We start from the raw sequence: 26,472 nt of genomic DNA, 5'->3' as shown, positions 1-26,472 counted from the left end.
TCTTTGTCCCCATGTGCAGTTGCAAACCATAGTCTGGCTTTTGTATGGCGATGTTGGCGCAGTGGCTTCTTCCTTGCTGAGCGGCCTTTCAGGTTATGTCGATATAGTACTCGTTTTACTGTGGATATAGATACTTTTGTACCGGTTTCCTCCAGCATCTTCACAAGGTCCTTTTGCTGTTCTGGGATTGATTTGCACTTTTCTCACCAAAGTATGTTCATCTCTAGGAGACAGAATGCGTCTCCTTCCTGAGCGGTATGAGGGCTGCGTGGTCCCATGGTGTTTATACTTGCATACTATTGTTTGTACAGATGAACGTGGTACCTTCAGGCATTTGGAAATTGCTCCCAAGGATGAACCAGACTTGTGGAGGTCTACTTGGCTGATTTTCTTTTGATTTTCCCATGATGTCAAGCAAAGAGGCACTGAGTTTGAAGGTAGGCCTTGAAATACATCCACAGGTACACCTCCAATTGACTCAAATGATGTCAGTTAGCCTATGAGAAGCTTCTAAAGCCATGACATCATTTTCTGGAATTTTCCAGGCTGTTTAAAGGCACAGTCAACTTAGTGTATAAACTTTTGACCCACTGGAATTGTGATACGGTGAATTATAAGTGAAATAATCTGTCTGTAAACAATTGTTGGAAAAATTACTTGTCATGCACAAAGTAGATAACCAACTTGCCAAAACTATAGTTTGTTAACAAGAAATTTGTGGAGTGGTTGAAAAACAAGTTTTAATGACTTAAACCTAAGTGTATGTAAACTTCCGACTTCAACTGTAGCGTTTTCCTTGATGGCCAAAAAGCTCAATTTTAGTCTCATCTGACCAGAGTACCTTCTTCCATGTGTTTGGGGAGTCTCCCACATGCCTTTTGGCGAACACCAAACGTGTTTGCTTATTTTTTTCTTTAAGCAGTGGCTTTTTTCTGGCCACTCTTCCATAAAGCCCAGCTCTGTGGAGTGTACGGCTTAAAGTGGCCCTATGGACAGATACTCCAATCAGCTCCTTCAGGGTTATCTTTGGTCTCTGTTGCCCCTCTGATTAATGCCCTCCTTGCCTGGTCTGTGAGTTTTGGTGGGCGGCCCTCTCTTGGCAGGTTTGTTGTGGTGCCATATTCTTTCCATTTTTTTATAATGGATTTAATGGTACTCCATGGGATGTTCAAAGTTTCTGATATTTTTGTATAACCCAACCCTGATCTGTACTTCTCCACAACTTTGTCCCTGACTTGTTTGGAGAGCTCCTTGGTCTTCATGGTGCCGTTTGCTTGGTGGTGCCCCTTTCTTAGTGGTGTTGCAGACTCTGGGGCCTTTCAGAACAGGTGTGTGTATATACTGAGATCATGTGGCAGATCATGTGACACTTAGATTGCACACAGGTAGACTTTATTTAACTAATTATGTGACTTCTGATGGTAATTGGTTGCATCAGATCTTATTTAGGGGCTTCATAGCAAAGTGAATACATATGCACGCACCACTTTTCCGTTATTTATTTTTTTGAATTTTTTGAAACAAGTAATTTATTTCATTTCACGAATTTGGACTATTTTGTGTATGTCCATTACATGAAATCCAAATAAAAATCCATTTATATTACAGGTTGTAATGCAACAAAATAGGAAAAACGCCAAGGTGGATGAATACTTTTGCAAGGCACTGTAGCTTAAATAACATATTATTTAGATTTTTGGGTTTCCTGGGCTCCTTCCAAATTTAAGGGGCTTGATAAAAAATACTTTCAATTGATAGTTTACATTGAGCATGGGTTGTGGTCCTTAATCTGGGATACCCGCCCATAGTTTTCCAAGGAATTTATCTGATTTCTGTTGTGTTTTGACAGGTATATGGACAGGAATCGAGAGATCACCAGGATTAAACGGGAGGAGATCAGGAGACTGAAAGAGCACCTGACTCTACTCCAACAGCGTCTGGAGAGGTGGGCTGGGCTGCTACACACACACCTCTGTTTACTCTCTTAGGTTGATCAACTATCAAAGGGATGGTGTTCATATATACCATATCTGTTCTTCTTCTAACCAAGTATCTCGCTTTGCTTTTGCTCTACTCTTTCACTGAAAGATGCGTTCTCATTCTCAGTATGGTTTGTCATCCTCTCTTTGTTCTGCACTCTCTGTCTCTCTCTGTCTCTCTGTGTGTGTGTCCCCCAGGTATCTGAGCTATGGCTCCGGCCCCAAGAGGTTTCCTCTGGCAGATGTCCTGCAGTACGCCATGGAGTTTGCCTCCAGTAAGCCAGTCTGCACCTCTCCTGTGGGGGACATAGACACATCAGCACCCCCTGGTGGCACAACAGGGCAGCTGCTGCCCGCTCCAAGGCAAGTCATAAAACACAGGGCATGCCACACTCTGTCTCCCTGTGTCAGGATTTAAGTGTTCATGTGTGCATGTTTCTGATTTTTCTTTTGTCTGCAAATCTGTCTGATTGAGCTGTTGAATGAGTGTGATTCAGAAGTACCGAGTTGTGGTTTTGACTTCTTCACACTCGCCTGACATTACAGCACAGCCGAACAGAGTCCCTCCTCTACCCCTTCAGAGGGTTTGGCCCCCGCCTCGGGTCCCACCCCAGCCCCCTCCACCCAGCAGAGAGTGCCTATCCACAAGCCCTTCACCCAGTCCCGACTGCCCCCTGACCTGCCCATGCACCCGGCCCCACGCCACATCACTGAGGAGGAGCTCAGGGTGCTGGAGGTCTGCCTGCACCGCTGGAGGAGTGAGGTGGAAAACGACACCAGCGGTTCGTATGGCACCTCTGACCTCATACAGCCTTGTATAATACAGCATCTTGGGTTTACCTCTGTATGTCTCTTATGCTCTCACGCACAAAAAAATATGAATTCTAATGATGGGTTGATTTTGCTTCTACAGATCTTCAGGGCAGTATATCCAGAATCCACAGAACCATCGAGATGATGTACTCTGACAAGTCCATGATGCAGGTAAAAGATGCCCTGCCTAAACCTGACGATACACCTTCACACAAATACCATACATTGTCATTGGCTGTAATACAAATCATCAAATGAATGATGCACTATCATCTTGATTTGAGAGCACTCACATTTTTCCATGACCAGTGTTAACTCAGGGGATGGTCATTCATTGTCTCCTGCTGTCTCCCAGGTTCCGTACCGGCTGCATGCGGTGTTGGTGCACGAGGGCCAGGCCAATGCGGGCCACTACTGGGCTTACATCTACAACCCCCACCAGCGGCGCTGGATGAAATACAACGACATCTCGGTCACCAAGTCCTCCTGGGAGGAGCTGGTCAGGGACTCTTTCGGAGGCTACCGCAACGCCAGCGCCTACTGCCTCATGTACATCAACGACAAGAAGCCCTTCCTCATAGAAGGTAGAATCAGCATTATTATCCCATAGCTTTATTTTGACCTTGCCTTTCTTATGGTATACTGGAGCTTTGTTTTCTTCTTTCATGTGATCATCATTAACCATGACCACTGTCCTCAGAGTATGTGATGAGGACATGCCATGTGCAAGGTAGTTGGTTATTGTTAAGATCTGTTTGTGCTGCACTTGGACAGGATGTTCCACTACTAAGCGTCATCCGAGTGGCGCAGTGGTCTAAGGCACTGCATCGCAGTGCTAGCTGTGCCACTAGAGATCCTGGTTAGAATCCAGGCTCTGTCGTAGCCGGCCGCGACCGGGAGACCCATGGGGCGGCGCACAATTGGCCCAGCGTCGTCCAGGGTAGGGGAGGGAATGGCCGGCAGGGATATTGGTAGAGCATGGCGTTTGCAACGCCAGGGTTGTGGGTTCGATTCCCACGGGGGGCTCACTAACTGTAAGTCGCTCTGGATAAGAGCGTCTGCTAAATGACTAAAATGTAAATGTAAAATGTAAGCATGTGTGTATATATACCCATATTTACTATCAGATTGCCTGGTTGTGTGTGCAGAGGAGTTTGATAAGGAGACGGGCCAGATGCTGAGTGGTCTGGATAAGCTCCCCCCGGACCTGAAGGCCTACGTGAATGAGGACAACGGCCTGTTTGACAAGGAGATGGAGGAATGGGACACACTGCAGGCACGTAAGGCCCAGCAGGAGAAGCTGGCCCTGGCTGTGGCCGCTGCCGCAACAGCTGCAGCAGCAGAAACCGCAGAAACAACAACATCCCCTCAGCCTATGAGCACAGAGCCCAGTACACCAGACAACTCAGGTGAGGGCCAAGGCATGGTCACCTATTCCATTTAAACACTGCTGAGCAGTGCTGACTAGTGATGGGAAGGTTGGCTCTTTTGACTCAGATCTTTTCAACTCTTCAATCAAAAGAGCGAATCGTTCAACTAAGTTTGTTAATTGGATTCAGTAATGCTCAGAGCACGCAGGACCCCCTACCAGCGAACGATTAACTAAAAACTCGAAAGAATCAAGATTCTACATAGAGCCCGACCGATATAGAATTTATGGGTCCGATACCAATTTTAGGGAGGCAACAGTCACCGATTACCGATATACAGTACCAGTCAAAAGTTTGGACGCACCTACTCATTCAAGGGTTTTTCTTTATTTTTACTATTTTCTACATTGTAGAATAATAGTGAAGACATCAAAACTATGAAATAACACATATGGAATCATGTAGTAACCAAAAAAGTGTTAAACAAATCAAAATATATTTTACATTTGAGATTCTTCAAAGTAGCCACCCTTTGCTTTGATGACAGCTTTGCAACACTCTTGGCATTCTCTCAACCAGCTTCATGGTCCCATATTTTTTATGAACTGAAATAAAATATCCCAGAAATGTTCCATAGGCACAAAAGCTTATTTATCTAAAATGTTGTGCTCACATTTGTTTACATCCCTGTTATTGAGCGTTTCTCCTTTGCCAAGATAATCCATCCATGTGACAGGTGTGGCATATCAAGAAGTTTATTAAACAGCATGATCATTACATAGGTGCATCTTGTGCTGGGGACAATAAAAGGCCACTCTAAAATGTGCTGTTTTTTCACACAACACAGTGCCACAGATATCTCAAGTTTTGAGGGAGGGCACAATTGGCATGCTGACTGTAGGAATGTCCACCAGGGCTGTTGCCAGAGAATTCAATGTTAATTTCTCTACCATAAGCTGCCTCCAACGTCGTTTTAGAGAATTTGGCAGAACGTCCAACCGACCTCACAACCGTAGACCTTGTGTATGGCATTGTGTGGGCGAGTGGTTTGCTGAAGTCAACGTTGTGAACAGAGTGCCCCATGGTGGCGGTGGGGTTATGGCAGGCATAAGCTACGGACAACGAACACAATTGCATTTTATCAATGACAATTTGAATGCACAGAGATACCGTGACGAGATCCTGAGGCACATTGTCGTGCCATTCATCCGCCGCCATTACCTCATGTTTCAGCATGATAATGCACGGCCCCATGTCGCAAGGATCTGTACGCAATTCCTTGAATTTGAAAATGTCCCAGTTCTTCCATGACCTGCATACTCACCAGACATGTCACCCATTGAGCATGTTTGGGATGCTCTGGATCGACGTGTACGACAGCATGTTCCAGTTCCCGCCAATATCCAGCAACTTCGCACAGCCATTGAAGACGAGTGGGACAAAATTCCATAGGCCACAATCAACAGCCTGATCAACTCTATGTGAAGGAGATGTCGCGCTGCATGAGGCAAATGGCGGTCACACCAGATACTGACTGGTTTTCTGATCCACACCCCTACCTTTCTTTATTTATTTTTAAGATATCTGTGACCAACCGATGCATATCTATATACCCAGTCATGTGAAATTCATAGATTAGGGCCTAATGAATTCATTTCAATTGACGGATTTCCTCATATGAACTGTAACTCAGTAAAATCTGTGACATTGTTGCATGTTACGTTTATAATTTTGTTCAGTGTAAATAAGCCCACTAACATAATAGGCCCAGACTGTAACAGTGTTATTTTTGTATCAAGGATGAGCCTGTGTTCATTTTGGCACCAGTCCAGTGTTCACACATAAGTAATAATCAGTTGGACGGGCCTTTTAACGGGACCTCATGTGTGCACGTGCTTGCGTGTTCATATATATATATATATATATATATATAACACACACACACAGTGGCGGAAAAAAGTATTTAGTCAGCCACCAATTGTGCAAGTTCTCCCACTTAAAAAGATGAGAGAGGCCTGTAATTTTCATCATAGGTACACGTCAACTAATGACAGACAAAATGAGAAAAAAAGAATCCAGAAAATCACATTGTAGGATTTTTTATGAATTTATTTGCAAATTGTGGTGGAAAATAAGTATTTGGTCAATAACAAAAGTTTCTCAATACTTTGTTATATACCCTTTGTTGGCAATGACACAGGTCAAACGTTTTCTGTAAGTCTTCACAAGGTTCACACACTGTTGCTGGTATTTTGGCCCATTCCTCCATGCAGATCTCCTCTAAAGCAGTGATGTTTTGGGGCTGTCGCTGGGCAACACGGACTTACAACTCCCTCCAAAGATTTTCTATGGGGTTGAGATCTGGAGACTGGCTAGGCCACTCCAGGACCTTGAAATGCTTCTTACGAAGCCACTCCTTCGTTGCCCGGGCGGTGTGTTTGGGATCATTGTCATGCTGAAAGACCCAGCCACGTTTCATCTTCAATGCCCTTGCTGATGGAAGGAGGTTTTCACTCAAAATCTCACGATACATGGCCCCATTCATTCTTTCCTTTACACGGATCAGTCGTCCTGGTCCCTTTGCAGAAAAACTGCCCCAAAGCATGATGTTTCCACCCCCATGCTTCACAGTAGGTATGGTGTTCTTTGGATGCAACTCATCATTCTTTGTCCTCCAAACACGACGAGTTGAGTTTTCACCAAAAAAGTTATATTTTGGTTTCATCTGACCATATGACATTCTCCCAATCCTCTTCTGGATCATCCAAATGCACTCTAGCAAACTTCAGACGGGCCTGGACATGTACTGGCTTAAGCAGGGGGACACGTCTGGCACTGCAGGATTTGAGTCCCTGGCGGCGTAGTGTGTTACTGATGGTAGGCTTTGTTACTTTGGTTCCAGCTCTCTGCAGGTCATTCACTAGGTCCCCCCCGTGTGGTTCTGGGATTTTTGCTCACCGTTCTTGTGATCATTTTGACCCAACGGGGTGAGATCTTGCGTGGAGCCCCAGATCGAGGGAGATTATCAGTGGTCTTGTATGTCTTCCATTTCCTAATAATTGCTCCCACAGTTGATTTCTTCAAACCAAGCTGCTTACCTATTGCAGATTCAGTCTTCCCAGCCTGGTGCAGGTCTACAATTTTGTTTCTGGTGTCCTTTGACAGCTCTTTGGTCTTGGCCATAGTGGAGTTTGGAGTGTGACTGTTTGAGGTTGTGGACAGGTGTCTTTTATACTGATAACAAGTTCAAACAGGTGCCATTAATACAGGTAACGAGTGGAGGACAGAGGAGCCTCTTAAAGAAGAAGTTACAGGTCTGTGAGAGCCAGAAATCTTGCTTGTTTGTAGGTGACCAAATACTTATTTTCCACCATAATTTGCAAATAAATTCATTAAAAATCCTACAATGTGATTTTCTGGATTTTCTTTCTCAATTTGTCTGTCATAGTTGACGTGTATCTATGATGAAAATTACAGGCCTCTCATATTTTTAAGTGGGAGAACTTGCACAATTGGTGGCTGACTAAATACTTTTTTCCCCACTGTATATAATTTTTTTTTTTTTAAAGGGTGTTATTGTAAAGACCATAGGCAGCTCATGAGTTTCATGGTTGGGGAAGCTTACAATTTATCCTACCATTTCTACCTATGTGCATGAAAGTTATGATTTTTTTATGTGCATTTTCGTGGAACAGTTTCATTTCAATAATAACGTTTTTGTTTCTCAAAATCATTGTCACCTGGTTAATCATAAAAATCTTAAGTCAAATTATAATCTTAAAGGCGAGAGCACCAGCCTCTGCCATATGGACACATTGATACACTGTGGTCCATTGGCAGCTAAAGAAATTAGTGCATAGAACTCAGAGAGCCTATATGCCAATGCAGCAGTAGGCCTATAACTTCCATCGTCAACTAAGTAAAATACATAGGCCTAAACCCGACAAATAAAAACAGTAGATCATATCCTGATGAAAATGATGTTTCTTTCAATCACATTCATCTCTCTACTCCGTCTGTCTGCTACCCTTTCTATCTGCCTTGACTTGAGCTGTTGCTATTGAAGTGCAACATTGTATCAAATCATCAACTGGATCCAGGGCTGAAGCTGTCACTAGCAAACTTGCAACATTGTATCTACTAGCCTATTCCGGGCCCTCAGTTTCCAGCGCCAGTGAGCTCGGGACAGACAGCTGTTTTATATGACGTTTCCACTGGATATATGGGATCATCAGATCATGATATTTTGCTCTTTCACACCGAGGCTTGGTGATTATCGAAGCCGGGTGTGTTGCGAAGATTTTTCAAATACTGAGAAACTATAATTTGCAATGGATGTTTAAAAAACCAGACTTTGTTTACAATGTGTGAGGTGAAGAAAAAATGACTGCTCAGCTTATTAGTGGTGGATGTGGGGAGTTAAGACATTCAGAAATCAGACTGGCAAATGGGCACTTTCCTACAGTTGCATGCAGCAGGCCAGGTAGGTCTACTTCTATGCGTGCTCAGGCATGCACAGTCCCTCAATGTTATCAGGACAGAGAAACCAGACACATGCTTATTGCTCAAGGAGCACTCCAAACAAAAGACGATGAAAATATTGAAAAAACTCGGAATGGTTATGAAATAAATCAAAACTTGTAGTAGGTTGTGAGCTCTGCAAACAACGTTTCCACTCTGAGAATGGTAAATTACTGTAATTAATATATGCATTAACAGAAATGTATTAATGGTACATTTACTAGGCCTACTGGTGACATGCTGTATGTAATGGGTAATTGATAAAAAATAAATCATCAAAGGACAAACGGTTGACACAATGAAACAATGAATGGGCAAGAATTGGCGGGAGAGAGCTGAGCACATTCTGGAGAGCTGAGTCCATTCTGGAGAGAGACACTCCGTATCTTCGCCACCCCCTCCGTTCCGTACCCCCTCCCCTTCTTGTTGCAACATTTTTAAATTATACTCAAGACCAGGGGCGCAACTTTGGTTTTAGAAGTGGGGGGGACATTATAAAAAAATATGTTTTATCCAGTCGGATAAACACTCCAAACAGCCGTGTCCGCATGGTCCTAAAGCACACAGTTGCCTCATTTTGTATCACATTCCAATGATGGGCAAAAATGCAATTTCAGAATGTGGGGGGATATGTCCTCAGTGAAAGTTGCGCCCCTGCTCAAGACACATTATCATCACACATATTTTAGATGCTTTTCACTGACAGCCGCAACTCAATCAGCTAGACATATTGCCACGTGCGCTGCCCAAATTGCGGGATTCCCAAATAGGCATAGGCCTACACACTTGTGATATGAAACAATCCACAGCAACACAAAAATAATAAGCTAATGATTCTCTGTGGCTAAGTCATGCTCTCTGGTGAGGTATTTTGAATGTTTTTATATACAGTGGGGAAAAAAAGTATTTAGTCAGCCACCAATTGTGCAGGTTCTCCCACTTAAAAAGATGAGAGAGGCCTGTAATTTTCATCATAGGTACACGTCAACTATAACAGACAAATTGAGAAAAAAAAATCCTGAAAATCACATTGTAGGATTTTTAATGAATTTATTTGCAAATTATGGTGGAAATTAATATTTGGTCACCTACAAACAAGCAAGATTTCTATCTCTCACAGACCTGTAACTTCTTCTTTAAGAGGCTCCTCTGTCCTCCACTCGTTACCTGTATTAATGGCACCTGTTTGAACTTGTTATCAGTATAAAAGACACCTGTCCACAACCTCAAACAGTCACACTCCAAACTCCACTATGGCCAAGACCAAAGAGCTGTCAAAGGACACCAGAAACAAAATTGTAGACCTGCACCAGGCTGGGAAGACTGAATCTGCAATAGGTAAGCAGCTTGGTTTGAAGAAATCAACTGTGGAAGCAATTATTAGGAAATGGAAGACATACAAGACCACTGATAATCTCCCTCGATCTGGGGCTCCACGCAAGATCTTACCCCGTGGGGTCAAAATGATCACAAGAACGGTGAGCAAAATCCCAGAACCACACGGGGGACCTCGTGAATGACCTGCAGAGAGCTGGGACCAAAGTAACAAAGCCTACCATCAGTAACACACTACGCCGCCAGGGACTCAAATCCTGCAGTGCCAGACGTGTCCCCCTGCTTAAGCCAGTACATGTCCAGGCCTGTCTGAAGTTTGCTAGAGTGCATTTGGATGATCCAGAAGAGGATTGGGAGAATGTCATATGGTCAGATGAAACCAAAATAGAACTTTTTGGTAAAAACTCAACTCGTCGTGTTTGGAGGACAAAGAATGCTGAGTTGCATCCAAAGAACACCATACCCACTGTCAAGCATGGGGGTGGAAACATCATGCTTTGGGGCAGTTTTTCTGCAAAGGGACCAGGACGACTGATCCGTGTAAAGGAAAGAATGAATGGGGCCATGTATCGTGAGATTTTGAGTGAAAACCTCCTTCCATCAGCAAGGGCATTGAAGATGAAACGTGGCTGGGTCTTTCAGCATGACAATGATCCCAAACACACCGCCCGGCAACGAAGGAGTGGCTTCGTAAGAAGCATTTCAAGGTCCTGGAGTGGCCTAGCCAGTCTCCAGATCTCAACCCCATAGAAAATCTTTGGAGGGAGTTGAAAGTCTGTGTTGCTCAGCGACAGCCCCAAAACATCACTGCTCTAGAGGAGATCTGCATGGAGGAATGGGCCAAAATACTAGCAACAGTGTGTGAAAACCTTGTGAAGACTTACAGAAAACGTTTGACCTGTGTCATTGCCAACAAAGGGTATATAACAAAGTATTGAGAAACTTTTGTTATTGACCAAATACTTATTTTCCACCATAATTTGCAAATAAATTCATGAAAAATCCTACAATGTGATTTTCTGGAGAAAAAAAATATCATTTTGTCTGTCATAGTTGACGTGTACCTATGATGAAAATTACAGGCCTCTCTAATCTTTTTAAGTGGGAGAACTTGCACAATTGGTGGCTGACTAAATACTTTTTTTCCCCACTGTATATTATATAATTTTGGCAAAACATAAATTTACTTGTAAGGAAGCCAGCATCCTAACAGTGCACCCGCCAACTTTCCTTTCCAATTCGCAAGCGGCTGAAACCAGAGAGCTTTATAATGACGAGATGCTCATGTCGCCGCCCTGACAATGGGAGTCATTGTCCCTAAAGCAGGAAGACAAGCTTAGGTCTGCATATTTTGCCCATAGAAACGCATTGGGCTTATTCTGGACAGATTGTGGCGAGAATGAGCCCTCTCGCGTCGCCTCTTCCTCTCTGCTGAAACTCTCTCACCGGAGAAAGCATCCGAGTGAGCGAAACAGCACCCCTCTGTCTTACTTTATGTAGCCTATGTATCTGATGCTGTCTGGACATAAATAGTATGACATGCCATACTCTTTTGGTCCAGACAGCATCAGATACATTGTTGTAAGTCAGGTGAAAATAATTAGAGATGAGTCTCAGCTAAATCAAATGAAATTGTATTTTTCACATGCGCCGAATACAACATGTGTAGACCTTACCGTGAAATGCTTACTTATGAGCCCTTAACCAACAATGCAGTTTTAAGAAAATAGAGTTAAGAAAATATTTACTAAATAAAATAAAAGTAACACAATAAAATAACAGTAACGAGGCTATATACAGGGGGTACCGGTACCGAGTCAATGTGCGGCGGTACAGGTTAGTCGAGGTTATTTGTACATGTAGTTAGGGGTAAAGTGATTATGCATAGATAGTGAACAGCGAGTAGCAGCAGTGTAAAACAAAAGGGGGGGGGTCAATGTAAATAGTCTGGGTGGCCATGACTGTCGAGTCAGTAAAAAGAGTAGTTCAAAAAGAACAAATAATTTGCGAACTGAACATCACTAGTGCTGACCTGGATATGCATCCACCATAGTTGCTGGAAGTGTAAAAATAACATTTCCAGGCCAGCAGAGTTTGGGCAAAAATTATATTAGACAGGTAGACTTATGACATTTATGCTTTGTTGGTTTATGTGTTTGTCTGTGTGTGGTTCCTCCAGCTCCACAGCAGGACCCAGAGTACATGGAGCAGCCGTCCCCCACAGACGACTCCAAGCACCTGCAGGAGGACACAGAGAGGGCCATCTCCAAGGCTGCAGCCGAACAGCAGCAGCAGGAGAGGAGCCCTGAGGGACTGCTTACTGCAGTAAGACCATACAGCACAGCACATACAGTGAGGGAAAAAAGTATTTGATCCTCTGCTGATTTTGTACATTTGCCCACTGACAAAGACATGATCAGTCTATAATTTTAATGGTAGGTTTATTTGAACAGTGAGAGACAGAATAACAACAAAAAAGTCCAGAAAAATGCATGTCAAAAATGTTATAAATTAATTTGCATTTTAATGAGGGAAATAAGTATTTGACCCCTCTGCAAAACATTACTTAGTACTTGGTGGCAAAACCCTTGTTGGCAATCACAGAGGTCAGACGTTTCTTGTAGTTGGCCACCAGGTTTGCACACATCTCAGGAGGGATTTTGTTCCACTCCTCTTTGCAGATCTTCTCCAAGTCATTAAGGTTTCGAGGCTGACGTTTGGCAACTCTAACCTTCAGCTCCCTCCACAGATTTTCTATGGGATTAAGGTCTGGAGACTGGCTAGGCCACTCCAGGACCTTAATGTGCTTCTTCTTGAGCCACTCCTTTGTTGCCTTGGCCGTGTGTTTTAGGTCATTGTCATGCTGGAATACCCAACCACGACCCATTTTCAATGCCCTGGCTGAGGGAAGGTGGTTCTCACCCAAGATTTGACGGTACATGGCCCCGTCCATCGTCCCTTTGATGCGGTGAAGTTGTCCTGTCCCCTTAGCAGAAAAACACCCCCAAAGCATAATGTTTCCACCTCCATGTTTGACGGTGGGGATGGTGTTCTTGGGGTCATAGGCAGCATTCCTCCTCCTCCAAACACGGCGAGTTGAGTTGATGCCAAAGAGCTTGATTTTGGTCTCATCTGACCACAACACTTTCACCCAGTTCTCCTCTGAATCATTCAGATGTTCATTGGCAAACTTCAGACGGCCCTGTATATGTGCTTTCTTGAGCAGGGGGACTTGCGAGCGCTGCAGGATTTCAGTCCTTCACGGCGTAGTGTGTTACCAATTGTTTTCTTGGTGACTATGGTCCCAGCTGCCTTGAGATCATTGACAAGATCCTCCCGTGTAGTTCTGGGCTGATTCCTCACCGTTCTCATGATCATTGCAACTCCATGAGGTGAGATCTTGCATGGAGCCCCAGGCCGAAGGAGATTGACAGTTATTTTGTGTTTCTTCCATTTGCGAATAATCGCACCAACTGTTGTCACCTTCTCACCAAGCTGCTTGGCGATGGTCTTATAGCCCATTCCAGCCTTGTGTAGGTCTACAATCTTGTCCCTGACATCCTTGGAGAGCTCTTTGGTCTTGGCCATGGTGGAAAGTTTGTAATCTGATTCATTGATTGCTTCTGTGGACAGGACTCTTTTATACAGGTAACAAGCTGAGATTAGGAGCACTCCCTTTAAGAGTGTGCTCCTAATCTCAGCTCGTTACCTGTATAAAAGACACCTGGGAGCCAGACATCTTTCTGATTGAGAGGGGGTCAAATACTTATTTCCCTCATTTTAAAATGCAAATCAATTTATAACATTTTTGACATGCGTTTTTCTGGATTTTGTTGTTGTTATTCTGTCTCTCACTGTTCAAATAAACCTACCATTAAAATTATAGACTGATCATTTCTTTGTCAGTGGGCAAACTTACAAAATCAGCAGGGGATCAAATACTTTTTTCCCTCACTGTAACACACACACACATAATCCACCTCTGACACACACCATACAACTGCTTCTACTACGCTCACTTCAAAGAACCACTTAGGCCTACCACTCAACCCCAGTAAAGTTATTTTCACCCTTTTTCCTTTTTTCTTTCTGTTTAACTTTGTGCTATGTTTCTTGCTCTTTCTCTCTTGCTTGTTCACTCTCACCAGCTCTCTCCACAGTCCAGTGGAGAGAGTGTCTCCCCATGCCCTCCCCCCCAGCCTCAGCCTGAGATAAAGGTGAACCATGAAACCTCTCTCACCCCTCCCTCTGACCCCCCTGTGGAGGATGAGCCCCCTGCCCACCATACGTTAAAGGTGGCCATCCCCCAGGTGGAAACCTTTGTCATCGAGTCAGAGGAGGGGGGGTACGATGACGAGGTAGCGCTCGACACTCGGCTCACCCAGCTGACTCTTCTTTGGTGTGCTAAAAAGTATCTTGCCTGTTTGGTGATTAGGATGAGGAGATTTTCTCCTCTTGTCTCTACTATAGGCTTTTCACACCTGAGTAAATCTTAATTCAGAGTAGTTTTCAAACAAGAGTCATGGTTAGCTCAGGACAGTTGGCATTTTCAACCAAACGTCTTGGCAGACTAAGATAGGGTGCTATATTAGACTACAGCCAGTGTACTATCCTAGAAGATGAAACTAGCCTTGGGCTAGCTTTAAAAACATAGTGTGTGAAAAGCCTATCCCTGTCAAGCCTACTTGCATTTTGCAACAGAAGCACTCTACTCTACACAGAAGCCTTCGGTTCTCATCAGAGATATTTGTACAGAAACTTCACCTAAACATCGACTCAGTTGTCTAGAGTGTTTATTTTTGCTGCAGAGAAATAAACTGCAGCTCAGCAGCAAATGTGAAAAGTAAATGTGATTTGCACAGTTATGTCTTACTATTTATAACATCCTTTTTGATTCATACAAATATGTATCATATAAAAACCCTTTGGGAGGGGAAAAATACAAGCTGAATGTAACTGCATCGTCTCACTGATCCTATCAATAAATTAGTTGGTTTTGTAATAATGTTGTCAAAGTGCTGTAGTAGAATCAATGTTGTTTAGTTTCTATGCCCTTAAATAGACCAAAGACTGTCTGCTTGCTGTACCACACTAGGACTTTCTACAGGGCTGTCTGTAGGGACTGTCTTTACAATAAGGACCTCTACCTTCACAGGGCTGCCTTTCACAGAGACTGTCCTTCACATGACAATGTATTTTAAAGCATCCATTGTGTCCTTCACATGACAGGTTGTGTGTGTACCTCACAGTAGTGGAGTGACTCTAACATATGCATGGTCTGCTGACTGTTATACGCTATGCCCAGGACAGCTCACATAGGGCTGTACCAGAAAGGTGTATTATTTTGGGGGCTTGCTGGGCTCGTTCCATTCTAAGGGGATTTATTTTCTACTGTTGTAACATGCTTCCACTCCTTGGGTACTGCAGGCCATGATGACTCCAAACATGCAGGGTATTATAATGTCCATTGGCAAAGCAAGGACTGTGTTTGAAGAGCTTGGGCCTGAAGCGGCCTTCTTCAAGGTACATCCCGATCTCATCTCTTTTCTCTTTCTCTCTCACACCTTTATTCACTCCTTCTCTGATGCTGTACTTCTACTGCATTCCTCTCAACAACCATCCTCCCATCCTGTTTTACCTGGCATTCCTCAGTTTTGTGTTCTCTTTTTGAGTCAGTTGTTCTCATCAAAAGCATCCTCCAGAAATGGGACTTGGTGTCACATAGACAATGAGGTTCATTTGAAGAAAGAGAACTTGAATCAACTCTTTGAGTTTTGTTTACAAGGATAAGGAGGATGATCTTGACAACTCTTACGTGGAAGAGGATGGTTTTGTCTCCTGCTGCTGCAGATGTTTATCAGTGTTCTAATCTAGGCCTACACTCTGAAGTGCTAATGTTAGTTTGGTCTATCAAAGTCCATTCACCGCATGCTCTATCTGTGTGTCTCAGGCCATTAAGGTGGAGTACACCCGTCTGCTGAGGTTTGCCCAGGAGGACACAGCCCCGGAGAACGACTACCGACTGCAGCACGTCATCGTCTACTTCATCCAGAACCAGGCCCCCAAGAAGATCCTGGAGAGAACCCTCCTCATGCAGTTTGCCGACAGAAACCTGGGCTTTGACGAACGGTATTTATGGGTTACACCACCAAAACGTGTTTCCTGTAACTCCTATTTGAATGATGAGTTTGTCTCATCTTTCTTTGATAAAAAGGAAAACACCAGTTTATTACCTCTGAACTTCACAAATTCACCAGCAGAGGGTAGTCATAATCCATTTTCATCAGTGAATTGATTTTCCTCTATTCTGAGCAGGTATAATTAAGCAATAAAGCCTGAGGGGGTGTGGTATATGGCCAATATACCACAGTTTAGGGCTGTTCTTAGGTACAACACTGAGTGCCTGGATACATCACTTAGCCGTGGTATATTGGCCATACACCACAAACCCAAGGTGCCTAATTGCTATTATAAACTGGTTACCAACGTAATTTGAACAGTAAAAATAAATGTTTTGTCATACCCATAGTATACAGTCTTATAATGTCTGATATACCACAGCTTTCAGCCAATCAGCATCCAGGAGTCAAACTACCCGGTTTTAATACGATTTCTGTGTTGCATGTGGCCTCAATAAGAAGCTCTGGAGAGGAGGAGTGTGTGGTTCAGTAGTAGTGTTTCTCTGCAGTAAGCAGTGATTCATGGGGCCTGTGTGTCGCAGCCCCAGGACCACTGTGTACTGGTTCATCTCCTGGAGTAGCTAGTAACTCACCAGTATGATTCATCATACCAACAGCACTCTCTCTACCTTACTCTCCTCTTTCCACTCACTTTCTCTCTTTCCCTTTCTTTCCATTTCTCCCCCCCCCCCCCATCTCTCTCTCAGGTGTAAGAGCATTATGAAGGTGGCCCGTGCCAAACTAGATCTCATTAAGCCAGAGGAGATCAACATGGAGGAGTATGAGGTCAGCATTCTGAAACACTCTGGTTTTGACTGATTTACAATGTTTTGTCTGGAACATCTTATTCAGGATGTTTTGACAGTTGAAATGAAACAGAATAAACTAGTATTAGAATTGTTTACATTTGAGTATAAGGTTTAAATCATTACAATCTCTAAATTGTAACTGACCCAACTAACCTCTGCTATGGATAATCCAATGGGGAAGATGTAATTACGCTTTTATGTACTAACAGTTAGATCCAAATGTTATAGATCTGTCCTTAAAATCCTTTCAAGCTCTTTCTCGTGAACTCTGTTCCCTACAATGTTCACAGATGTGGCATCAGGACTACAGGAATTTCCGCGAGACAACAATCTTCCTGATGATTGGTTTGGAGCTGTTCCAGAAGAGAAGGTGAGACTGCCAATTGGCTGGACTGTTGTCACGTTCTTCTTTTCACGACCCAGAGCTTTTATTTCCAATCTTACTGCAAACAAATGGGAACTCACATTGCCCAACCATTTCAGTATAGAATACATTTAAAATCTAGATTAAAATACTCTCTAGATTATTGCATTATTAGTAGAAGCACCTGATAGTGCAGCTTTGTTAAGCATGTGAACTTCCTAAAGTCACCTGTAGAGGGAAGCAGGTCCTTTAACATCCCCCTATCCTTATGTCTGGATCTCAGTCAGTCTGGCATAGATCAAGATGGTTGTTCATGTACTTGGTTATTTCCTCAGTTTCTTCTGTTAATTCTCCCTCCAATACATCTGTTTTAAATCCTCTTAATGAAAAAGGCCTGACTGTTCCTACTCTACTATCCCTTGTAGACACAGCTAAACCTGATTTTAGATCTCCTCTGCCTCTCTATGGTAGCATTTACACAGGCAGCCCAATTTTGACTTTTTGTTCCACTTTTTGACCAATCAGATCAGCTCTGAAAAAGATGTGAAAAGATCTGATGTGATTGGTCAAAAGACCAATTAGTGGAAACAATCATTATTGGGCTGCCTGTGTAAACGCAGCCCTTGTGGTTAAGTTTGTTGCACCCTGATGCTACTATAATGTATCTGACTGTGTCTGTTTCTCTGTAGCTTTGTGGAGGCCTTGATGTACCTGATCTATTCATACCAGTACAACAGAGAGCTGTTGGTCAAAGGGCTGTACCGAGGTCACGACGATGAGCTCATAGGGCTCTACCGGAGAGAGTGCCTGCTGGTGAGACAACCCTCCCCTGACATCACTCACAATCATACAACAACTGAACCACTGTACTATTGGAAGTGTCTGTCAATTGACCTTATGTAGTTAGTTCATGTAAGATGCGGTATGATTTTCTTATGCTGCAGCAGATTTAGCATTTGGTACATAACAAAGTTTCAGCCTAAATGTAAAGAAAGTGATCAAAGTTAGTCCATTGTGTTTCAAAGATCATCACGTGTTTCCAATCAAATCAATAGGTCACAGTGGAAGTAGTTCAAGTCATTCTCTTTGAAGAATTAATACCACTATCCTCTGTCTCATCATCAACAAGTCTCTCGGTCTCTGACCTCCTAACTCATCTATGCCGTCCTGCTATTCACAGTGACTAATGTTGAACCCTCCACCCCATAATCTCTAGAATTGATGCAGGGCTTGTTCCTGTTCTAGCTGAGATATTACATTGCCTTTTTTATTGCCCATAAAGATCCAACATAATTTTTCTCAGCAGATGCTACAGTGTCTTCAGAAAGTATTCACACCCCTTGACCTTTTCCAATGCCTCGCAAAGAAGGGTTTTATTGGTAGATGTGTTAAAAAATAAAGCAGACATTGAATATCCCTTTGGGCATAGTGATGTTATTAATTACCCTTTGGCTGGTGTATCAATACGTCCAGTCACTATAAAGATACAGGTGTCCTTCCTAACTCAGTTGCCGGAGAGGAAGGAAACCGCTCAGGAATTTCACCATAAGGCCAATGGTGACTTTAAAACAGTTACAGAATGTAATGGCTGTGATAGGAGAAAACTGAGAATGGATCAACAACATTGTAGTTACTCCACAATACTAACCTAAATTACAGAGTGAAAAGAAGGGAGCCTGCATCCTGTTTGCAATAAGGCACTAAAGTAAAACTGCAAAAAATGTGGCAAAGAAATTCACTTTATGTCCAGAATACAAAGTGTTATGTTTGGGAAAATCCAACACAACACATCATGAGTACCACTCTTAATATTTTCAAGCATGGTGGTGGCTGCATCATGTTATGGGTATGCTTGTCATCGGCAAGGACTAGGGAGTTTTTTAGGATATAAAGAAACAGAATAGAGCTAAGCTCAGACAAACTCCTAGAGGAAAACCTGGTTCTGTCTGCTTTCCAACAGACACTGGGAGACAAATACACCTTTCAGCAGAACAATAACCTAAAACACAAGGCCAAATATACACTGGTGTTGCTTACCAGGACGACATTGAATGTTCCTTAGTGGCTTAGTTACAGTTTTGACTTAAATCGGCTTGAAAATATATGGCAAGACTTCAAAATGATCAACAGCCAAAGCTTGAAGAGTTTAAAAAAGTTTTTAAAAGGATAATGTACAAATATTGTACATTCCAGGTGTGCAAAGCTCTTAGAGACCTACCCAAAAAGACTCCCAGATGTAATCGCTGCCAAAGGTGATTCTAACATGTATTGACTTAGGGGTATGAATACTTAAGTAAATGACATATTTCTGTATTTCATTTTCAATAAATGTGCAGAAATGTCTAAAAACATATTTTCACTTTGTCATTATGGGGTATTGTGTGTAGATGTGAGAAAATAAATATATTTAATCCATTTTGAATTCAGGCTGTAACAAGTCAAGGGGTATGAATACTTTCTGAAGCCACTGTATTTGTTTGGAGGAAAAATCCATTCAATATTCTGATCAGACCACAGTTTCATTTTGTTTACTATCCCATCTCCAAGCTGTGCTCTGGTTCTATCTGTTAGGGCATAGAGGGAATGATTCCCCGGTCGGTCGGGTCAGGCTGTGACTGGTCTTGTCTGAACCGAGAGAGGGAGAGGAACCCTGTTCCTCCTCGTCGGCCCTGTTGCTGCTCCTGCACTCAGTAACCTTACACCAGCATTGTGCTCCTAATGTAATCATCCGAGTGGGAATAGGAAGCAGGAGGCCCAGCGAGTGTAAACACATTACCGTGAGACACGGCCGTGTCCTGAGCTAACCTCTGCTCTGCTCCGTCAGGGCTCTGTTACAGTTAGAGTTATAGCCACCATCTCAGATCTCTGGCCAGAACAAACCCCTGGCTCCCTGCTCGGTCCCACTCTCCAGCCCCGCTGTTTACCTTCTGCCCTGTTTTAATTGAAAACACTGCTAACATTGACACAGTTAATGTACTGGGATGTTGTTTGTGAATCCCCACCTAGTCCGGAGTGGCCGCCTGCGTCTGTGTAAGGTATTTTCCACAGCTAAGGTCAGGGAGTTTGTGTCTGCAGCAGAGCAGGACTTAGCTAAGGAGAACAGAGCGAAGTGTCTGCATCATCTTGTACGTCACTGCCCACGTCAGTAACACAGGCCTTGAAAACATCCTCTGACGTTGACAGTGTTAATAGATGACTACCAGATAGTGGTAATGCAAATGGTCTGAGACTTACCTGGGCTGCAGCCTTTCATACAGAGGTGGTCTCTAATGTAAAGACATATACAATAGCAATATATGAAAAGTAATACCTGGCTGTCCTGTAAGTCTGTTTTGACAGAGTAGCTAATACTGGTAACTTTGTTAGAATACCACTTGAAGCTAATCCCTAAGTCATCGATCTATATGTATGTGCTTTGCCTATAGAAACTGAATGAGAATGCGGCGGGGATGTTTGAGTCTGGTGAGGAGCCGGAGGTGAGCAACGGCTTGAGCATCATGAATGAACTGGTGGTGCCGTGCATCCCCCTACTGCTGGTCCACGACACAGAGAAGGACCTGCTGTCTGTGGAGGACATGAGGAACCGCTGGTGCTCCTACCTGGGACAAGAGATGGAGCGTGAGTTTTTGTTTTAGGGCTGACCCCATTTAGTCAATTGTTTGGTGGATAGACTGTTGGTCAACTGAGATTTTTTTTTGTCGAGCAGTCTAAAATATACACTACCGTTCAAAAGTTTGGGGTCACTTAGAAATGTCCTTGTTTTTGAAAGAAAAGCAATTTTTTGTCCATTAAAATAACATCAAATTGATCAGAAATACAGTGTAGACATTGTTAATGTTGTAAATGGTTATTGTAGCTGGAAACGGCTGATCTTTAATGGAATATCTACATAGCCGTACAGAGGCCCATTTATCAGCAACCATCAGTCCTGTGTTCCAATGGCACGTTGTGTTTGCTAATCCAAGTTTATCATTTTAAAAGGCTAATTGATCATTAGAAAACCCTTTTGCAATTATGTTAGCACAGCTGAAAACTGTTGTGCTGATTTAAAGAAGCAATAAAACTGGCCTTCTTGAGACTAGTTGAGTATCTGGAGCATCAGCAATTGTGGGTTCGATTACAGGCTCAAAATGGCCAGAAACAAATAACTTTCTTCTGAAACTCGTCAGTCTATTCTTGTTCTGAGAAATGAAGGCTATTCCATGCGAGAAATTGCCAAGAAACTGAAGATCTTGTACAACGCTGTGTACTACTCCCTTCACAGAACAGCACAAACTGGCTCTAACACAATAGAAAGAGGAGTGGGAGGCCCCGGTGCACAACTAGTTTGAGAAACCGATGCCTCACAGGTCCTCAACTGGCAGCTTCATTTAAATAGTACCTGCAAAACACCAGTCTCAACGTCAACAGTGAAGAGGCAACTCCGGGATGCTGACCTTCTAGGCAGAGTTGCAAAGAAAAAGCCATATCTCATGCTCATCTTAATCTTTTCTTTTTATTGGCCAGTCTGAGATATGGATTTTTCTTTGCAACTCTGCCTAGAAGGTCAGCATAGTTTTATTGCTTCTTTAATCAGCACAACAGTTTTCAGCTGTGCTAACATAATTGCAAAAGGGTTTTCTGATGATCAATTAGCCTTTTAAAATGATAAACTTGGATTAGAAAACACAACGTGCCATTGGAACACAGGACTGATGGTTGCTGATAATAGGCCTCTGTACGCCTATGTAGATTTTCCATTAGAAATCAGTCTTTCCAGCTACAATAGCCATTTACAACATTAACAATGTCTACACTGTATTTCTGATCAATTTGATGTTATTTTAATGGACAAAAAAATTGCTTTTATTTTGAAAACAAGGACATTTCTAAGTGACCCCAAACTTTTGAACGGTAGTGTATATATATTTTTTATGGCACATGAGACTCTGATTCACTCCTGTCTCAATGGACTAATCCATTCGGAGGCCGCGGGGATGGCACACCAGTAGTACAATTTCCGTTAATTCACATAATTTCTAATCTATAATGTTTGGTTACAGTCATTTCTGTTAATGTATTAAATATATAATTATCACTTTTACCGTTCTCATTGTCGGAGTGGACACGTTGTTTGCGGTAAAAACAAGTTTTGGGACAAGAGTGTGTGGTCCTGTGTGGCTCAGCTGGTAGAGCATGGCACTTGCAACGCCAGGGTTGTGGGTTCGATTCCCGTGGGGGACCAGTACGAACAAATATGAACATGTATGCACTCACTACTGTAAGTCGCTCTGGATAAGAGCGTCTGCTAAATGACTGAAATGTAAATGTTTATTTCATTCCATTTAGTTTCTTGGCTTTCTTGATCTCTGTCAGTTTATTAATTGTCGTTTGTTTGTAACGCTCCTGTCAATGTTGATTTAAGGATACACACACTGATTATACGTAGAAGTAGGCCTATACAAATGCAGGCCTATACATGTGCCCATTTGGGGATCTGATAGTATTTCAGATTGTCTTAACCCACCACCACTGTGGAACTTCTCAAACAATTTTTCCCCCCACCTCAAACAGCAAGTTAACAAAATCTGTTTTACATCCATTGAGAATGACAATAGTTCCTCAACAAAGCCTATTTGAAAAATCTTTCCAGCTCTCTTTCGATAACCACTCAGTGTGAAATGGGGAAAAAAATTGTCATGCTCTGATCCAGTGGAAAGGCCAAATGTCTGTCCAGAGCTCAGTGTATTGGGAAACTCTGGGGACCCAGAATATTTTATACAATGTTGCAAGTTTGCTAGCACTAGCTTCAGGCCGGACCCAAGTTAATAGTTGATACCAGGGGCGCAACTTTGGTTTTAGAAGTGGGGGGGGGGGGGACATAGTTATTATTATTTAAGAAAAAATATCCAGTCGGATAATCACTCCAAACTGCCTACCCGACTGCTCAAAGACGTCCGCACGGTCCTAAAGCACACCGTTGCCTCGTTTTGTATCACATTCCAATGATAAAACTGGGGCAGACAAAAATGCTATTTCAGAATGTGGGGAGGACATGTCCCCCCCGTCCCCAGTGAACGTTGCGCCTCTGGTTGATACAATGTTTCAAGTTCCTTGCAGACAGGCCATGCGTAGTCAATGTGATTTACATTTACATTTTACATTTTAGTCATTTAGCAGACGCTCTTATCCAGAGCGACTTACAGGAGCAATTAGGGTTAAGTGCCTTGCTCAAGGGCACATCGACAGATTTTTCACCTAGTCGGCTCGGGGATTAGAACCAGCGACCTTTCGGTTACTGGCACAACGCTCTTAACCACTAAGCCACCTGCCGCCCCAGATTTATAGGATATTTATTTTATCAGGATATTTTTTACCTGCAGGCTGCAATGTTTTTATTTGTTGGCTTTATGTAGGCTATTTTTTACATAGTTGGCAATAGCAATAGAAGTTACTTTTACAATTTTGATTAACCATATGATAATGATTTTGAGATACGAAACCTTTATTATAAATTTAATGAAACTGTTCCACGAAAATGTGCAAATAAAAATCATAACTGGCACACAGATCGGTAGAAATGGTAAGATAAATTGGCACTCCAAATGGAAAAGGTTGCCGACCCCTGGTGTAGCCTACAGTATTAGGAACGTAACAGCAGAATCTGCGAAGGCCAGCAGCAGTGGGAGGAAGAGCGTCGGGAACAGGATTTTCTTCTGCTTTCTTGATCTCTGGCTCCCTCAAGTCATTTGTGTTTCTTAATTATTTATTCACATTGTGCTTAAAGCATGAGACAAGCTCAGTAGCCTACATATAGTTGATTTTATTCAAACACATAGGGTGTGTCTATATAGGGAAAAATACACGTTTTAACATGGATTGGTCAAAAGAACCGACAACTCTAGGTCGGGGACAGCCCTAGTGTGTTTGTTTATTTGCATCTCTTTTAGCCCATATTAAACGCTTAAGGGGCTGATCTTCCAAGAGTCCATAAAAGTCCAATGACCGAGGGAACTAAGAGCATTTTCACAATACTGAGCCGAGCTGTGTACTGTGCTGACCTGGTTAGGCAGCCTCCGTAGTTGCTTGAATCATGCTGCAATATGAAAATAACATATCCGAGGCAGCACAGTATTGTTTGGGTTGGCACAATAGTGTGAAAGGGGTACAAGAGCCTAGAGGGCCAGGGGGGATAGATTTGTGGTACTGGAGATCTACTGGATGTTTGGTTGTTTTTCTGCTCTAGTTTAATTTGGAAGGTACATGAAACGTGGTCAGGGACATGGTCAAAATAGTTGATATTAGCAGTCAGACCAGCCAAGCCATAACAACCAAGGAAATACCCACTTTGTGTTGGCAGAATTTGACCCAAATTGTTAGTTCAGAGAAATGGTTCAGTTGAGTCCTAGCCTCTGCTCCAGGAAAAAGTTAGATTGGGTTCAGAAAACTGACCAAGCAGCATCTTCTTAGAACAACAACCAACTAGGGCCTCTTTCATTTTATTTTCTCAATCTGTGTTTTCCTAGAGGAGCATGCTTACCAAGAGCTTGTGCTATCACAGTGAAAATATTTAGCTTATGATTTCTGTTTGGTAACTGGATGTGACTCTGGAGAGTGACACAAGCAAGGACATTTAAATAATCTAAATTTTTCTGTCTGACATCTCTCCGTCATTGTTTTCCCCCTCCTGCTGCAGCCAACCTTCAGGAGAAGCTGACGGACTTCCTCCCCAAGTTACTCGACTGCTCGACAGAGATCAAAAGCTTCCGCGACCCTCCCAAGCTGCCCACCTACTCCACCCTGGAGCTGGTTGAGCGCTACGGCCGTGTCATGGCCTCCCTGAGCCGGGTGCCTGCAGACGGGAGATGAGCTGAGGGGGCAGCAGCCCCACGGCCCTATACGGCCCCCCAGGGCACTCACCCATGGATGTCTCTTTTAACCCATGCCTTCCTTATAAACCAGGGGTCGCTCGCCGTTACTCCTCTGTTTCTCTTTTGCTGCTAAAGGTTTTATCATTATAATAATTATTATTTTAATTATTTTTTAAGCAAAACGCAACAGAAAAATTCATGAATGAACGGACAGTTGGAGAAGGAAAAAGTGGAGTGGGGGAAGTAGTGAAAATGGTGATCCTGCAGTGATTGAAAGCCAGCGCATGCTGCTCCAAGCTTTGTTAAACGAGGTTGAGGTTGTTGTTTTTTGTAGTTATCTTTTGTTGCCCACCCCCACTCCTTTCTTAAAGCACCCCTTCTCTGTGTGAGAAGGATCGCCCTGCTGCTTTGCCACCAGTTTGGTACAGTATTATCACATTGTTTCGTTTTTTTTTCTAAAAGAAGTGACGAAATGAGAACCTCGAGTGGGTCTGTGGACTGTACCAGAATTAGAAGTTTTGAGTGCTGTGGTAGACATCCATGGACACTGTGGCTTGTTAATAAATCGAGAGAATACCATTTTATTTATGGCCCTTTTACGCCAAATACATATTTTCTTTGTCTGATGTCCCATGTCTTTATTTCTGCACTAACACTAAACACCACAATGTCCTCCATTATTCCTGAGGTGACATAATGCAATCACGATGCAATCATGTATTACACCTCTGTCAACTATAATAATAATAATAATAATAATATGCCATTTAGCAGACGCTTTTATCCATGATTTTGTTTTTAGATGCACTTTATGTTTTGTCAGCCATTGTGTTTTGGTTCCTCGGATCATGACTTGCATACATCAGAAACTATGCAGTGCAGAGCACCAAGGATAGCCTATAGACGGGTCGGTCATTTAGCAACAATACCGAAGCTTGGGAACTGTGGGGCAAAACAGACAAGGTTGCCTTAGATTGTTGACAACATGTAAACAATATTTAGTCTCCAAATGTTTATTGAAAACATAAATACATTTACACAATGAGCAATTGTCTTTCAAATACATCGGTACAGTTGTTGGTTAGCTAGTGAATTTTAACCATATTAGCGTTGACATGAAATCAGTTTAAAAAATCACAACTAGACATGGTATCAAGAACAAACTTGCTGAAACAAGCCACCAACGATTCCCCACATTGTAGCTTCTTGTCAGTAGCTATGTTTCCATTAACTTGTCCAGTGATTTTAAAAA

General features: G+C 42.8%; 1 protein-coding gene across 8 annotated transcripts in view; it reads left to right on the top strand.

Annotated features, from left to right (window-relative positions):
- The window catches only part of LOC121579789 (ubiquitin carboxyl-terminal hydrolase 25-like), a 53,545-nt gene extending 27,702 nt beyond the window's left edge, over positions 1–25,843 (top strand). For 3 of the 8 annotated variants that reach the window (XM_045224297.1, XM_045224295.1, XM_045224294.1), the window contains exons 12-26: positions 1,850–1,945; positions 2,178–2,342; positions 2,526–2,761; positions 2,893–2,963; positions 3,148–3,376; positions 3,941–4,201; positions 12,198–12,343; positions 14,167–14,235; positions 15,446–15,541; positions 15,969–16,147; positions 16,905–16,983; positions 17,297–17,376; positions 18,060–18,183; positions 20,796–20,988; positions 25,046–25,843. In XM_045224297.1, the coding sequence (XP_045080232.1) occupies positions 1,850–1,945; positions 2,178–2,342; positions 2,526–2,761; positions 2,893–2,963; positions 3,148–3,376; positions 3,941–4,201; positions 12,198–12,343; positions 14,167–14,235; positions 15,446–15,541; positions 15,969–16,147; positions 16,905–16,983; positions 17,297–17,376; positions 18,060–18,183; positions 20,796–20,988; positions 25,046–25,218 (2,197 nt within the window). In that variant the 3' untranslated portion in view covers positions 25,219–25,843. Of the gene's footprint in view, positions 1–1,849; positions 1,946–2,177; positions 2,343–2,525; positions 2,762–2,892; positions 2,964–3,147; positions 3,377–3,940; positions 4,202–12,197; positions 12,371–14,166; positions 14,236–15,445; positions 15,542–15,968; positions 16,148–16,904; positions 16,984–17,296; positions 17,377–18,059; positions 18,184–20,795; positions 20,989–25,045 lie in introns of all 8 variants that reach the window. The other 5 variants (XM_041894686.2, XM_045224298.1, XM_045224300.1 and 2 more) reach the window with 3 other exon arrangements.
- Positions 25,844–26,472: the final 629 nt, after the last annotated feature.

Source organism: Coregonus clupeaformis, chromosome 13 (assembly GCF_020615455.1).
Source record: "Coregonus clupeaformis isolate EN_2021a chromosome 13, ASM2061545v1, whole genome shotgun sequence".
NCBI lineage: Eukaryota > Metazoa > Chordata > Actinopteri > Salmoniformes > Salmonidae > Coregonus > Coregonus clupeaformis.
Note: the sequence above shows the minus strand (reverse complement) of the source record. Positions and strands in the feature narration are given on the sequence as shown.